Genomic DNA, 15,741 nt, shown 5'->3' with positions numbered 1-15,741 from the left:
TGACCTTGCCAGAGAAGACGTTACACTAGGGGTGTGCAGTACTGTACCATATTAGTGAGGACCATATCCAGTATGTTTGCACCGCTGGTTAGTGTATTGAAAATCAGGTCCAGAACGTTTGTGTTTACAAAACCCAGGAATCTCTGTGCCTGTATGTTTGGTGTTGTATATGAGTTCCACTTAATAGTCTGATAAGTAAAGTTACACTTGAATATGTTATTGGGTTGGATGGTGAGCATTTCCAGTAAGTTAAAATATATGTTATGGGGTTCCTGATTCATATATAGGGACCTATAACTTGCAAGGAAGTGTTATGCTATTTTGCCTATGGTGATTTGAATGTGGAGAAGCTCCAGTGCATTGCCATCTTTGACCAGCTTTGAGGTATATTTATTTTTGATGTAACTAAAGAGACCTCCACCTTTAGTGCCTGTCTGTGTTGTAGCTTGTCTAAACGTATGGAAGACATTATAGCCTTGCACTGATGGTGTGCTATCCATGGCTGTAAACCTTGTCTCAGTGGCCACACAGATGTCAGCATTCTTTAGGGAGAGGAGATCTTGTAGGTAGTGGAGTTTTTTGTTTAGACATGTAGCACTGAGCAGTGACACCTTTAGATTTTTTTGGTTTTGATTTGCTATGTCGGAAGTACTTTCAGTTTGTCATTACCTAAAAAGGCAGTATGGGGGAAGTCAGTATTTTAGCTAATATTTAAAAGTCTAGAGGGTAGAGGTGCAGACCATCCCTGGCAAAGCAGCATGGTCTGTTGACCATCTTCTTCCAAGACTACAAATATTGCATCCCATTAGAATGACACCAGAAACTAAGCCAATCATTAAATTCAGTCATCATCTCTTTGTATTTTGGCATCATCCTTGAAGAAGATAAAGTACTGCTCATACCAGCCTGGGACACATATTCTGAAAGCTCCATAATGTCTGTCTTCATGTAGTCAAGGCAGGTGCATCTCAGGTCATTTACACCTGTATGGACTATGACTGAGTCATACTGATACTTGGCCTCCAGTGACTTGAGTGCATGTATAATGCGGTAGATCCTGGCCCCTGATAAGCAAATGGCTGTGACTTTCTCCTTACTCAGCCTGGTTTGAAGGACATCAGTATGATTCACAATGGAGTCTACAATGGCCAGAATGTTGGATTGTGTGGCAGCTTGCTTTATGTGCTTAGAAGGAAAGGCTCCATGAGATGTGGCTGTTCAGGGCTGTTGAGGGTATTTGCTAGGTGTACTTTGTCTAGGAAGTCTTTGGGCTTTAAAAAAAGTTATGTTTAAGTGTCTCAGCACTCAGCATATGTAGGTCTGTGTGTCTGCTTTGAACTGTGTGTGATAGGTGCAGCTTGTGTGCTACTGACAACCTGATTGACATTGAGTGCTTTTATGTGGAAATTTTGCCTCAATGACATTATGTAAATACATCTCTCACATACCGTATCAGTTAGTTAATTAATTGGATGTCAGCAAACATGAGGCAATGTCTACATTGCCTCAGGATACCTATATCCACCAAGCTGGTAACAGAGGTAGTGGAAAAGTTCATACCTATAGCAGCAGACCCTTTTTTATTGATTAGACGGTTGGAGTGATTATTCACTTCAACCTTAAATAAATTGCTCAAGTGCTGCACTCCTCATCTTGAACATTATTCTGCATGTATTCCTACAAATTCCATTGATTTCTTTGTAATTTGGTCCTTCCTTTTTCTAAAGATCCTACCTCTGACTCCTTTCTGTTTTACAATACTGAATACTTATTTTACAGTTGGTTTAAATTTTTATTGCCATTTTATAATTGCTTTTTTGGCGGATAATAACATTAAGCTTAGTAAGTCCTTACTAAATACATGCAAATTAGTTTCTATACACAAAGTCAAAAGAGTAATTTCCTTAGTTAAAATTGCCTGCTTCCTCAACATTTTTGACAAAGAATTCTGTAGAGAATTTTTTTTAAACCTGCCATCTCTTTACATTCCCAAAAATATGTTCTCAATTACCTCTCTCTTTCTCATCACGTCTGTAGCATTTGCTAGCTACCTGAGGAAAAATTCTCTGAAGTCTGCTTTGGGTATTAAAATACCTATTTAAACATGTACCTGCAAAATTCTTAAACGTTCTAGGCTTTGTTGCATACTTTAGAGCCATACAAATGTCCTCACCTTTTCTTTATTTATTACCTTTCCATTCTGACTCCCCAGTATTCAGTAACCTCTTCTAATTGATTTGTTTAGTTATTATGCATTATTTTATATGTCCTACTAATTATCTCTTTATTAACAGTATATTATGTTGTAGACTCAACTGAAAACCTACCGGAGGTTTTTTCCCCAACTTAGCACACCCCTATCCCTTTCTCTTTGCCTGTACTCTTTTCTCAGTCCTTGTGAGGAAAAGCAGGCTTTAACATGCAGTCAAACGTCTGCTTGCCATCATCCCAGACCTTTACTGTTCCCTTCCTAGTTATTTGCTCCCAATATTTTGTATTCCTTTGCTAATTTTATCCAGTAAATTCTAACTTCCTCTTGATTTTTTTCTGTAAACCTACTTGCAGTCATCCTTATTGGTAAAATTTCTTTTCTCCATTTCTGGGTGGTTTTGTTCTGAGTTGCCTTATAAATGCAATAGTATGTATGGTTGCATTCTAGATATAATAGTATGTATGGTGGTTGTTACTCCCCGTAAGGGCCTGCATTCAAAATCATACTCTCTCCTTATTTTCTGAACTTCCCCCACAGAGTGTCATCATCATCATTCATTCCCAGTTCATTGCACAATATTGTAATGTACCTTCCTGTTTAAGTGCATGCTTCTCAAGTATTATATAGTTTTGCCTTTCTCCAGACTGAGACTGAAATTGGTCAGTATTGATCAGTACTTTATCTCAGTTAACAAATTCAGTAAATAAATAAACAGAAACTTGAGTAGTTTCTTACTCTATATAATAGTCAGCTTTTTAACACCAAGTTTCTTGAAAAGACCCTCTTTTTCTTCTACTGCTTTGTGTGCACTCCTCTACAGGGACAAGATAATACAGCTGCAAGCCAGAGTGCTATGACTTCTCACCTAAGACAGAATGACCATTTTGGCAGTGTTGTCATCATAATCATCATCATCCTTTCCTGCCATTGACCGTTGCTGAGTATTCATGCTCATTCCTGAGGTATTCCATTGCATGTCATCCATTTACAAGGAATGCCCAGATAGTAACAGTATGCATAGATTTCCTGTAAGGTCTGTTTAGCACTGTATTTGAGGACTTCAGATTTAATACCCAGTTCATGATTTTTTTTCCTGAGGCTGAAAGCACACAAGCAGAGATTACTTTAGTAAGATTATATTTCCTCTTTGCTGGAAAGAACCTAAACAAAAAACTCCACTTCCTGGAAGCTCTCTTTACCCTAGAGAATGCTGATATCTGTGTGGTCTCAGAGATGTGGTTTAAAGCCGCGGACAGCACACCAGTAGTGCAGGGTTATAATGCCTTCCACACATTTAGACCAGCTACTTCACAGGCAGGGACTAAAGGTGTAGATGTCTCTATTTACATCAAAAATAAATATACTTCAAGGCTGGTCAAACAGGGCAGTGCACTTGAGCTGCTCCATGTTCAAATCACCATAGGTAAAATCCAATACCACTTCCTTGCAAGCTATAGGTCCCCCTCTATGACCCAGGAAATGCATACCATATATTCAAACGCATAAGAAACACTAACCATCCAACCCAATACTGTATTCATGGTGACTTTAATTACCCCGTTATTAACTGGGAATCCTATACGATGTCAAACATACATGCACAGAGATTCTTGGATTTTGTAAACACAAAGTCCCTGGACCAGGTAGTCAATACACCAACCAGAGGTGCACCCATACTGGATATGGTCCTCACTAATATGGGAGAGTGCTGCACACTCCCTACTGTAATGCCTCCCCTGGTAAGGTCAGACCACAAAAGGGTATCCCTTGAAGTAAAAATAAAACCTGAACCCCCAGCTAAACCGCAAAATTCCAAGCCCCTATAAACCCTGAGAGCACTTCTGCCTATGCAGAACTGTTCACAGAAACCCTGTGTAAGTATATTAATAGCTGCATAGAGGCAGCTGTACCCACCAGAAGGAAGTACAGAACTAACTCAAAAAACAAGCCACCCTGGTGAAATCACAGAATCAGTTGGATGTATAACAGGAGGAAGAAAATCATGGCAAAATTAGGAGGTGCAGCACCCATCAGGATAAAAGCACTCTCATTAAACTAAACAAACAACCAACTCAGAGGACAAATGAAGTCTACCAAAGCCAAATTTGAGGTAAGTTTGGCCCCCCAGGCCAAGGACAACCACAAAGCATTCTTTGGCTATGTCCACAACCTCAAAGGCAGTACACAATTGAGTGCAGAGCTCATTGTAAATGGAGCCACATGTACTGAGCCAGAAGATATAGCAAACCTACTGACTGATAAATTAAGTTCCAACTTTACTCCTCTCTCCCTGCAACCTTCCCTCAGGAAATATCAAATATAAATCCCCCTACTATTACTAGGGAACAGGTCTTTAATGCTCACTCTAAGACCAAGAACACTGCATCAGTGGGCCCAGACAATATTCCAGGATGCCTTCTAAGTAGCATGAAACATGACCTATCAGGGCCTCTGGAATTACTATTTAACTGTAGCCTCCAAATAGGCTTCGTGCCTCATGAATGGAGAAAGTCAATAGTCATCCCTCTGCACAAAGGTGGGCCATCTACAGACCCTGGAAACTACAGACCCATAAGTCTCACTAGTCTTATATGTAAAGCCATGGAAAGAATTGTCATGGAGATGATCAATAGAGATATAGTAAACCTCCAAACACTGGACCTAACCCAGTTTGGTTTCGTAAAGGGCAGATCATGCCTACTCAACCTGGTGGACTTCTTTGAGAAGGTCAACAAAGCGATAGATGAGGGCAAAATTGTTCACACTGTCTACCTTGACCTGGCTAAGGCATTTGACACAATACCCCACTTGGGCATTGTTGACAAACTCAAGAGGTTAGGTACAAACCTGTATGTCACCTGGTGGATAGCCAACTGGCTCACAGACAGGACCCAGGAAGTTAGAATTGGGGAGTCCGCCTCTACAAAAAGGCCAGTCACAAGTGTAGTCCCTCAGGCTTCAGTCCTTGGACTGCTCCTTTTTGCCATTGACTTCTCAGAAATAAAGGCCAATGTCAGTGGTCTCTGGCTGACTAAATTTGCAGATGATTGCAGGTTAGGAGCTGTCATTGAATCTCACACTGACACAAATGTTCTCCAGGAGGGGCTGACTCAGACAAACAACTGGTGTCATAGTCATTGACTAAAACGAAATGCCAAGAAATGCAAGTATCCTTTGGGAAGTCATCCATCTCCAGTAACTATCATATTGACAACACACCCCTTAGAGTTGACACAGTAGTCAGGGACTTAGGGACACACATAGATAGTAATGTAGCCTTTGTTCATCACTGTGTCTACAGTTCTGAGGAAATCATTCTGTGTTGTGCAACTTATAAACAAAGGTATGGCATCTAAGTCCAAGGAAGTCATTGTTCCACTGTATTTGGCATTCATGAGACCTATGACTGAGTACAATGCCCCCTTTGGTATGTACCTACCCAAGCATATCCAACAACTGGAACACCCACATAGGTTCCACACTAAAAGAATACAGGGCATAAGTAATATGTCCTATGCAGACTGCCTCAAAGCCCTATCCCTGTATTCTGTCTCCTACAGGCTTTTGAGGTGAGATCTATGCCTGGCATACAGGGCATTGTCAGACCCCACTCTGGTGGACCTCCTGCATATCCACAAAACAAACAGTACCAGAATTACCAGTTCTAAAGACTTAAATCTTGCCTGTGATACAAATAGGGCTTGCTAGAGAGATAGGTATGTATCCCAGGGAGTACCCCATCTATGGAACAGGCTCCCCATCTGTGTGAAGCAGAGTTCCTCCCTAATCCAATTCAAGTGCAACTTGGACAATTGGATGGTAAACTGGAAATTCATCCCTGGTTTGGCACCTGTGTCTCTGATGCAGATAGGTAACCTTTAAATGGTTCATCTCCCAAGCCCATGCTCACACTTATCAAGGGTTATCAGAACTCATCAGAGATTTGGGATGTATGGATAGGCTTAAAAAGTCCCTTGTGGTCGTTAGCCTAGTAAATACCTATGAACCTATAAGTAGAGTGCATATTGGTAACAGACTTGCATTCTGAAATTCATAAGTACGAGTTCCAGATTGTGGTATCTTGAAGTATTCCCTTTTCTCCAAGGTAAGGTGATCTAAAAGGCAATAAACAACTTTAAAGGAGACTAGTCAAAGTAAACGTTTTTGTCATTAAGACGTCACACAACAGTGCAAACTGAACAAAATTTCATTTCTCCTGACTCGATATTCAAAACATCACAAGAAGCATTACAACAGGCATTACTACATCACAGCAAACCATTACAGATGTAACACCCAAAACAACGTTCACTGTTCTCTTGCAGGTGTGTGTGTGTGTGTGTGTGTGTGTGTGTTTTATTTATTTATTTTTCTTGTTAATGTTAGGACTTGGAATTGTTGGTCTCAGAGTTAGAATAGAGAGCTAGACGTAATTCTACAACAGGTGCACTAAGCAATTTCTAATTATGGGTAGTAAGAGTATTTTGTTGTTTTCAGACATAGTGACATTGAATCACTTGATAGGCAGATCCTTGGGATTTAAATTTGTGCCAGCTTTTATTCTTTTTATTTTGTTTTCTTGTTTTCCTATTCCTTTAAATTAAAAGATAGCATTTAAACAGTACATAACACAGGTAACAATATCCCATTTTAATGGTTTTATGCGAGTCTTATAGGATGCAGCAAGTAGTGAACATAAGTACTATTACAAGTCTGACACCATTTTTGTTTTCTGAAAGTGTTTCTGGCCTCAGCATTTTCAGATTGTATTAGTGGTGAAAGTGATTAAAAATTATATCAGTTGTGCTGAGAGAATAGCATTTTCTTTGAAAAAGATGAGTACTTTTACAAGCTACAGGATGTTAATTTGTTTATTTGTATTTCAGGAGAATTTAAATGATAAGAGCTTTTCCTTCTGGTTGTGGATCGAGGGTATTTTGGAGCTGATTAAAAAGTATCTTTTGTCACTGTGGAATGATGGGTAAGAACCTTCCTTTTTTTTTTTCTTGATGGAAGGCAGTTTAGTGGCTCAGCCTTTTTTATGCATATCCAGCTTTCTGCTGTGCTTGTAACAGTCCAGATTAGGCACATTTTGCTCATTTAGTGACCACTTTTCTTCAGTTTGTGTGCTTAGTTTAAGTTCTTTGTAATGTGGGATCTGCTACTACTTTCTGTGTCCTGACTTCCACACATTTTGAAAAGGCATTCAGAATTATTACTGACTTACAAATACTGAGGCCAGTCATTTGCCATGCTTATTAGTCAGCAAACTTTAACCCTTGATTTAGGATTCTCTTCATACAGCACACAATTGTATACAAAAATTTGGATAGCCTCACATAAGGTACTTGGGCCACTGAATCCTTTTTACTTCATCACCCTGGGTGTATATGTATATTTATATGTTTGTGTGTATGTACATGTACATATATATACATATATATATATATATGTGTGTGTGTGTGTGTGTGTGTGTGTGTGTGTATATATATATATATATATATATATATATATATATATGTGTGTGTGTGTGTGTGTGTGTGTGTGTGTGTGTGTGTATATATATATATATATATATATATGTGTGTGTGTGTGTGTGTGTGTGTATATATATATATATATATATATATATATATATATATATATATATATATATATATATATATATATATATCAAATTGGAGCATACATGGTTTTATCATCCATTTCCTGTTGTCACCAACACTCTACTCACATGTTTGCGTGTAGCTGCTTCCAGTTTCCATAAAAGCACTCGCAAAATTCGACCCATTATACATTGGCAGAAAGAAAGCTTCTCCCCTTTCCCTGACTGCATACCATTTTCCAGTAACTAAAGGTTATTTTCCAACTCCAGCCTAGAGCAATGCCATGATAAAGAATGGCCTAATACTACGCCAACTATAATGTTGGCTGTGTCCTCATATTACAGTGCAGTAAAATGCTGCTAAAGAAGTGCTCCAAAGACTTGGTAACGTGCATGTACATGGAGTCTGAAGTCACAGTAAGATGTGTGCCTGCAGTATTCTGTAGCCTAATTCTAGTTAGTAACTCATAAAAAAAAAACTTATTCTTGTGGTATTTCAGTGCACTCTGCAGCAGGGATGTCATTTCATTGTATGCCAGATTTTTTCCACCTAGAACAAAACTGATGTTTTATTTTAGGGACAGTGACACGTCCATATACTAATATATATATTCGAACAGTGAGTAAGTAATGTCTTTCGGCTTTTCCCAGTTAGGGGTCGCCACAGCGGAACTCCGGTCCGCTAATGATTGGCAGTGGATTTTTACGGTGCCGAGTTGCCAGCCCAACGCCCAACCTTCAAAGAAGGCACGCCCATTCATGCACGCACCTACCTCCATGTCTTGAAACGTCACTCGACCACAGGGAGGACATGCAGACTCCACACAGAAGGCACTCCAGCCGAGAATCGAACGGGAGAACCTCTTGCTCTGAGGCGACAATGCTAACCACTGCACCACCGCGGCCATTGATAAATTTGAATGGTGAGTGCAGTTAGAAATAATAGGCCTTATGTGTATGTATTCTGACATTGCTGCATGAGACCGAAAGCCTTGGACTGCTGCAAATATCAGTTGTTGTAAGTGGGATAAAAGACTAGATAAAAATCTCATAATGTTAAATTAGTTTAAGCAGTTTAATGAATTGTGGAAAATTTGTCAGATATTGAAGAAGTTTCATGAGATTTAATCTGCTCATAGTATTATCACTGAATCATAGTATTACCATTGAATCAATAAGGTTTTCCTGATTGGTGGGGAAGAAAATATTGAATATGCTTTTTTTAAATAGAATATTGGCACCTTATGTCTATATAATGCACTCCAGTCACGTATGCCTGGACATTAGAGTGAAGATTGTTAACCATAAAAATACTTCATAGTGACAGTAGACCACTGGAAGTTTTTATCTTACTGATCAGACAAGATATTTCTTAGCTTCTGAGCTTTGTTGACACTTCACAAAAAATAGTAATTTTATAGCCTGATCAGCCTTCCATATTAGAAGTCAAATTTATATCTAGACATGCAGAAGCATGTATACGTGCTACCAGATATCTATCAGAGTAGTTAAGGAAAGTTATTGGCCCACTTTATTCCTGCCTTATTAGGCACATCATTAAATGCAGTACTCCTTTTATATGTACCCCACTTAGCATCTAAACCAACTCAAGAGACCTTAAGGTTTCCTCAACAAAAAAGATCAGAGATCTCAGTACCCTTGCCTACTCTGATTGATTGAAAGTCCTGTCCCTCTACTCAGTGTAATGCAGATTCCTGAGGGGTGATTTGTGCGTAGCCTTCTGTGCTATGTATGGCCCTGCACTCTTTGAATTCCTTCATTTTAACAGAACTGGAGACATAAACTTGTACTACAACATCAGCATCACTAAGTGGCACAGCAGATACTTAACCAATTGTGTGTTCCCCATTTGTGGAATAGGCTGCCCATGCGTATCAAGCAGAGTCCTTCCCTAGCATACTTTAAAAGCAGTCTAGAAGACTGTATGGGTGGTTGTAAATTTTCAGCTGGGATATGTGAGGAAAATCTACTTATTAGGGGACATGTTAGTCTCCTATAAGTACTGGGTGATGTGTCTGAGCCTGTCTGTGGTCTTCTTTGTAAGATTACTAATAACCTATAAACCAAGCCTATGACTAAAATAGTGTAGTTTATCCCATATTTGTTATGATCATAACTCTGCTAATTGAAGTCCTAAATTGGACTTGAGATCAGTGTCAATAAACTATTGTGTTGTCGTAAAATCAGTAGTATAATGGGTTGTTAAATTCCCACTCCTGTCTGTCTGTTGGATGCATTATTACATGTGTGTATTCTCTTGTCAAGCAGACACCCAGCTACATTAGAAATTTTCCAACAGTCATATGACCTACCCCACAAGCTTCCTTTGGCTGCTTTGAGATGCTTATTTCTTGCTATGATAGAACTGAGTGCACATCTAGGCTGCATGGAGAGTTTGTAACCCCTTCGAGCAGTGGCAGAGCACCATCAGCTGAATGGTCTTTTTAGCAGTAGTCTGTTAATTATTTCAGAAGTTCTTTGAGAGCAAGTAAGTAAGTAAAACTTACTTTAAATCAGTTCTTTCTATATGGGCTGCAAACTGTGATATTTTTCAAATTGATCACTGCTGCAGTGGTCTAAGCTGTACAGGTTATATCTTCCATAGATTATAACAGCTGCTGTCCAGCTTCCAAAGCTTCAGGGCACCTTCCATATGCCCAGACTATTAGTCAGCTTGAGATGAGCTGACTAAAAAGACAGGTTTGGGTGCCAATTCCTAAAGAGCTTTCTTGCTTCTAAGAAGAGCTCTCCTCTGGCTTTCAAGACTCAGCAGTCAGCTAATTCTGTTCCATTGCTGGGCAGATAAGTTCCATTCAGGGAAAAAAAATCCACATACTTGTTTTAGCTAACTTTTTGTGAGAAACAGGTACTTTTAAGCTAAGAAAATGTATTTTCCTTGACTGTCTTGTGACTTTTATGTACTTTTAAACAGGAGAACACTTTTGTGGAAAAAAGTTGCTAAAAGTTGTTTAAAAATATTTTTTGTGGATAAACTGTGTTGAGTTTACTTCAGGGGAAGTTTGAGGAAATGTTTAATGTGCTTTTTACTGTGTTTTATGTGGGAAAAAAAGTTACTTTTTTGCTACAGTAGGCTGGTAATTTGCCTCAGCCACAGGTGGGTGACTGCTGTGGCCAAAGCTTGCTCCTCAGAGCACTCATCTTTTTCTTTGGATCACTCTGGTGTTATGCATACAGCTGCCATAAACAAGGGGGCATACAGCTATTGGTGCCCCCTCATTGGGCAAGGAAGAGCCACTGTTGTCAGTCAAGGCAGAGGGGGCAGGGGATGTACCCCTGTTTAGCCACAGTGTTGTGCACATCCCTGGAGAATCTTTTTCTGACAATGCTGGATCTGTTTTCCCTAACTTTCCTGTCAAAAAGAAAACTTAACATTTAACTTATCCTGTATCATTTACTCTGAACATGAGTAATCTGTTGGGCTTGGCTCAAGGTCTTGTGCAGGTTCTTGATCCTTCTTGTAAGGTGGTTTCTGGTAAAAGAAAAAGGGATTCCTCTTTCTCTGAAGAGGTTCAAGAAGTGAAATCTGTAGGAGAATGTGAAGGGACAGATACAGTGTTTTCTCCTCAGGTTTCTATTTCACTTTCCGAGTAGAGTGTAGTATCTGAATGTCTTTGAGGGTGGGACTCAAAACAGACATATTACCACAATGGTAGAAGAGCTGACCTCACTAGCCAAGTTGCTTATAAGCAAACTTGCCCTGGAACAAGTTGTAGAGGTTAGGACATAGATTCACTGGTTTGCAGTACGATGCTCTGTCATTAGTCAACCCAACTCTCATCTCTAGCGACCAAAGGGGAACATCTCCAGTTACATGCCAAACATCTGCCTAGTACTTAGTGTAATCCAGGGTTTGATTACTGTGCAGTTCTGAGCAATCCATTTAACCAGATGGTGCTCCCACGCTGATTCTGAAAAATGGTACGTGTAAATCAGTGGCCTGCCAAGTTATCAAATTCAAGTAAATAAATAAATCTTCTAGTAGTCTAACCTGAGAATTTCGGTAGATCATGAGTTGCAACTTCTTTCACAAGTCTTCAGGATCTGAGTACTGCTTTGGAATAACTACACAAGGATCTGTTCACCCTCCGGAGGAGGCTCAGTTACCATAGTTTTGGATCATGTCCCACAACACCCAGTTAAGATTTTGTGTCCCCCCCCCCCATGTTGTTTTAGTTCAAAGGGTTGTGTAAAAGGCAGCAAAAGAAAAATCTTGGTGATCCTGGCAGACAAGTTTTCGTCCAGACAGATGTGTTTTTTTCACCTAAAGATTTAGCATATCACTTGCTTCATGTAAGAGATGTCATTATATTCCAGTGTTAATGTAAGATTGACTTGACGTGATTTAGAGGATAGTTTTTAGCTGAGTATTTATATGTCTTTGAAGAAATTAAAATACTTTGTACTAGAAATAATTTTTGGTTGAAGTAAAAGAACCTGTCTCATTGGTAGAAGGACCGTGGTCCACAGATTCTAGCCTGCCTCTAAGATTTACAGCACAGTTGTCCTATGTCAGCCCACATAACCCCATAGGTAGCTATTTTCTTGGTGATTATCTTGTTGTTAAAGAGCTTCAAGCTTACCTATTGTGAGCCCTAAGGCATTTTTCTTAAAGGCAGATTATCTTTTTCTATAAATTAATTTTTCATGCCAAGGTCCGAAGTTAGCATATATTTCCAATCCTTATGCAAATAGGAGCAGGCCAGGTGCATGTAATTTTGCTGTCAACTTGCACTGCAGTGCTAACCAGTAGTCACCAACTGTGTGGTAGTGAGGAAAAAATTAATTTGTTTCTTACTGTCTGTCATGTGATGTGGGTTGTCATTGGTGCCTCCTCTTTGTCAATGATTGATTGGGTCCAGTGGTTTGAAGTTGGCTGCGACTGGTCAGCATAAGTTCAGCTCTCCCAGCGTTAAAAAAGAAACTGAAAGACAAGGGCCAAGAGCTCTGCCACTTCTACTGAATTCAGTTACTGGCTAGTTAGTACACTGTCTGGATGCCAACAAAGAAGAAACTAAGAGAGCCTAAAAGAAACTTAATTAGAAAAGGTGAAGAGAAAACATTGACTGGGAATCCTACAGCTATTGCACAAAAAGCAGTTCAAGCTGTATCTTTGATGCAAGACATGGTTTCCAGTAATCTAGAGGAAAAATAAGTCAAATGTGCTCAGACCTGATTAAAATAAACAAAACTTTGAAGGAGTATATGAACTCAAATAACAAAAGGCTGGAAAAAATGGAAGAAGCTCAAGAAGAGATGTTTCAAAATGGGAGAATTAGAGGTCAGAGCATGTAGGGCAGTGATGCCAAACCTTTTGGGTTCGACTTGTCAAAAATTCAGAAAATGCCTAACTTGACTCTGCTTGCGTGTCACCCCCCCCCCCCCAAACAAAAAAATATATATTAAATTAAGTAAATAAATAAAACAGCATGGCTCTCAATACATCAGGGATAAATCTCAACAAAATCAGGGACAAATCTAGAAATGAGACATGGACAGTTTTAAACTAGTAGTACTATTAATTTGAGACACTGACAAAAAAATGAATGTGACTTAATATACATTTTCTGAGGTAAAATTTGTCTATAAATCTAATTATTGTCATTATTAAGTTTAAAAAAGTTGCCAGCTTAAGAAGGAATTAAGAGAGATAGTTGAGAGGAATGTAAAACAGCAAACTCCTAGAAATGCAGGCAACTTGTCCTTTGCAGAAGTGTAACCATGAAGAAAAAACAGTGCCAGAACTGCCCTTTGCAGACTATATTGAGAAAGTATACTGAAATAGTCTTTGAGGGTAAGAACTTTCTTACATCTGCAGCAGGGGTCTATATTATCTTATTGAAGAGGCAATACAACGAATACCTCTTCATTGACCTGTAAAGAATGAACCGCCAGTTCCAGTTCCGTGAACGACTGATTCAGTGATTTTTTTTTTCCCCAGGGAAAAAAATCACTTGGCCATCAGCATGAATTTGTCCCTTTCCCCACTGGAGTACGATCTTGGAGTTGGTATATGTAGTTAGGAGGTGTGGGGACGAAGCCCCCACTTTTATGTATTTGTAGTGATGTTTCGTTTCTGACAGGATCTGTGATTTTTTCCCGTAGGAAAAAAAATCACTGAATCAGCCATTCACGGAACTGGCGGTTTGCTCTTTAGGGGTCAAGTGGCTCCTGGCACAAAATAAGTTAATGCACTTCACACAAGCAACAAATGGAAAAGCAGTTTGTTTGGTAACTCTGGTGTTGGTGAATACTGGTGTATCACCCAAAATGTCGTGGCTTGTTACCTTTGGCATGATGTCATAGGTTCGCCATCACTGATGTAGGGGAAATCTGAGATTTTCTACTGTACCAGAGAAACTAGAAGGAGCAGACTGTTTTAATGTTATGAAGTGCACAAATAAACAACTGGACTGGTATTACACAGCAAGATCTGTTAATTGAAGGGGCACATCACGTGTGTGCTCCAAACATGGCCACAAGAGAGCAGCCAAGACCTGTATTAGTAACAATGCAATCCTACCAGGAGAAAGAGTTTGTTTTGACAAAACTGTGGCAAAATGGCAAAGTATTAAAAGGTGGAGACAGTAGAATGTGGAAAGTGGTTATTCACTGCACACCAGGCAGAAGAGAAACATATTTTTTCTGTCAGTCAGAAAATGTCGAAAGGTAGGTGTGAGATTCAAGCTGTTGTATCCAGCTGTCTTCAGAATATTTTTACTGGAAGATCAAAGTCATTTTTTTTCATGCAGAACAGGCTACTGAAAAAATACAAAAGTGAGTCCAACTAAAAGTGAGACATCAAAGAGCAGGGGACTCTGCTTCTCATTTTTATGATAGTAAAGCACACAGAGTGCCTTTGCCAGTGACATCTTTTCCACTGTTTCAAAGGAAAATGCTTGAAAGACCGAGACTATAAGAATTGGTAGTACCTTGGGGTTGAACTCGAGTTTGGAGTTGGGAAATGGAGATAAATATGAAGAAGGCCAGCAACATGGAAGTTAGTGAGTAAATGTGAGATTACAAAGCATCAATCACATTTGTGAAATATGGCTGCACAAGAAAAAGTGGAAAGAATGGACTTTAGTTGACTTTGTTAAAGTTTTGGGGAACAAAAAGGTGAGTGTTCTTTTGCCAGGCGTTTTTCTTCCCTCAAGTAATGGGGGATGTCAGAAAAAGTTCTGAAATTTAGAAATATTAGGAGTTTCAGACCTGCGAGGGATCGGCTATCAGTGTGTTAGAATAAAGTTGTTAAACCTGTGGCGTATTTTAACGATAGTCAGAAGCTCAGACCTCTCGAATTTCTTATTGAAACGATAGCCATGTTGATTACTTGTTGGCTCTGTATTTCAATTCAACATGGGCCTGAGCGGCGCTGTGGTAGATTGTTAAAATTTAATTTTGTTGGTATGTATTAAAGGACCTATTAGATTGGCACAGGTTGCCCTTGGGAAGCGTTAAAATTACTTAGAGCGTAAGCAGGAGCGGCGCCCGCTTAGCTGGAAAAGCAGATTCAGGACAAGTTTTGGTTGGAGTTTACTGGAAGAGCTCGGTTCTGGAACGTCTCCTGATTATGGCTCGTGGAGTACTGTTCTCTCCCAAGTTCCTTTGGGAGGTAGGCAGGCTTTACTGTTACAAGAGGCTTCTTCAGGAGTGAGGCTCCAGGAAGGGCAGTGGGGGGTTGCTTTTCAAGGCCTCTTTCTAAAGATTGGTTAGGCCCGAGCTTCCAGGGGTGTCTTGAGTTCTAGAGTCTCTGGGGGGTTAATCACCCCCACTTCTAACAGAGAGGGAGGATTGTATACTTGAGAGTTGCATTCAAAAGGCAGGCAGAGAGATTGAGGGCCGCTATGATGAGGCTTGAGTTGTGTTGGGAGCAGGGTTAGGG

At 39.6% G+C, this 15,741-nt stretch overlaps 1 protein-coding gene across 3 annotated transcripts in view; it reads left to right on the top strand.

Annotated features, from left to right (window-relative positions):
* STAT1 (signal transducer and activator of transcription 1) overlaps positions 1 to 15,741 on the top strand; it is a 1,683,855-nt gene that overhangs the window by 1,203,164 nt on the left and 464,950 nt on the right. For all 3 annotated transcript variants that reach the window (XM_044075195.1, XM_044075193.1, XM_044075194.1), the window contains one exon: positions 7,099 to 7,193. In XM_044075195.1, the coding sequence (XP_043931130.1) occupies positions 7,099 to 7,193 (95 nt within the window). The remainder of the gene's footprint in view (positions 1 to 7,098; positions 7,194 to 15,741) is intronic.

The sequence above is a fragment of the Protopterus annectens genome, chromosome 6.part0, assembly GCF_019279795.1.
Source record: "Protopterus annectens isolate FY-2018-M chromosome 6.part0, PAN1.0, whole genome shotgun sequence".
NCBI lineage: Eukaryota > Metazoa > Chordata > Ceratodontiformes > Protopteridae > Protopterus > Protopterus annectens.
Note: the sequence above shows the minus strand (reverse complement) of the source record. Positions and strands in the feature narration are given on the sequence as shown.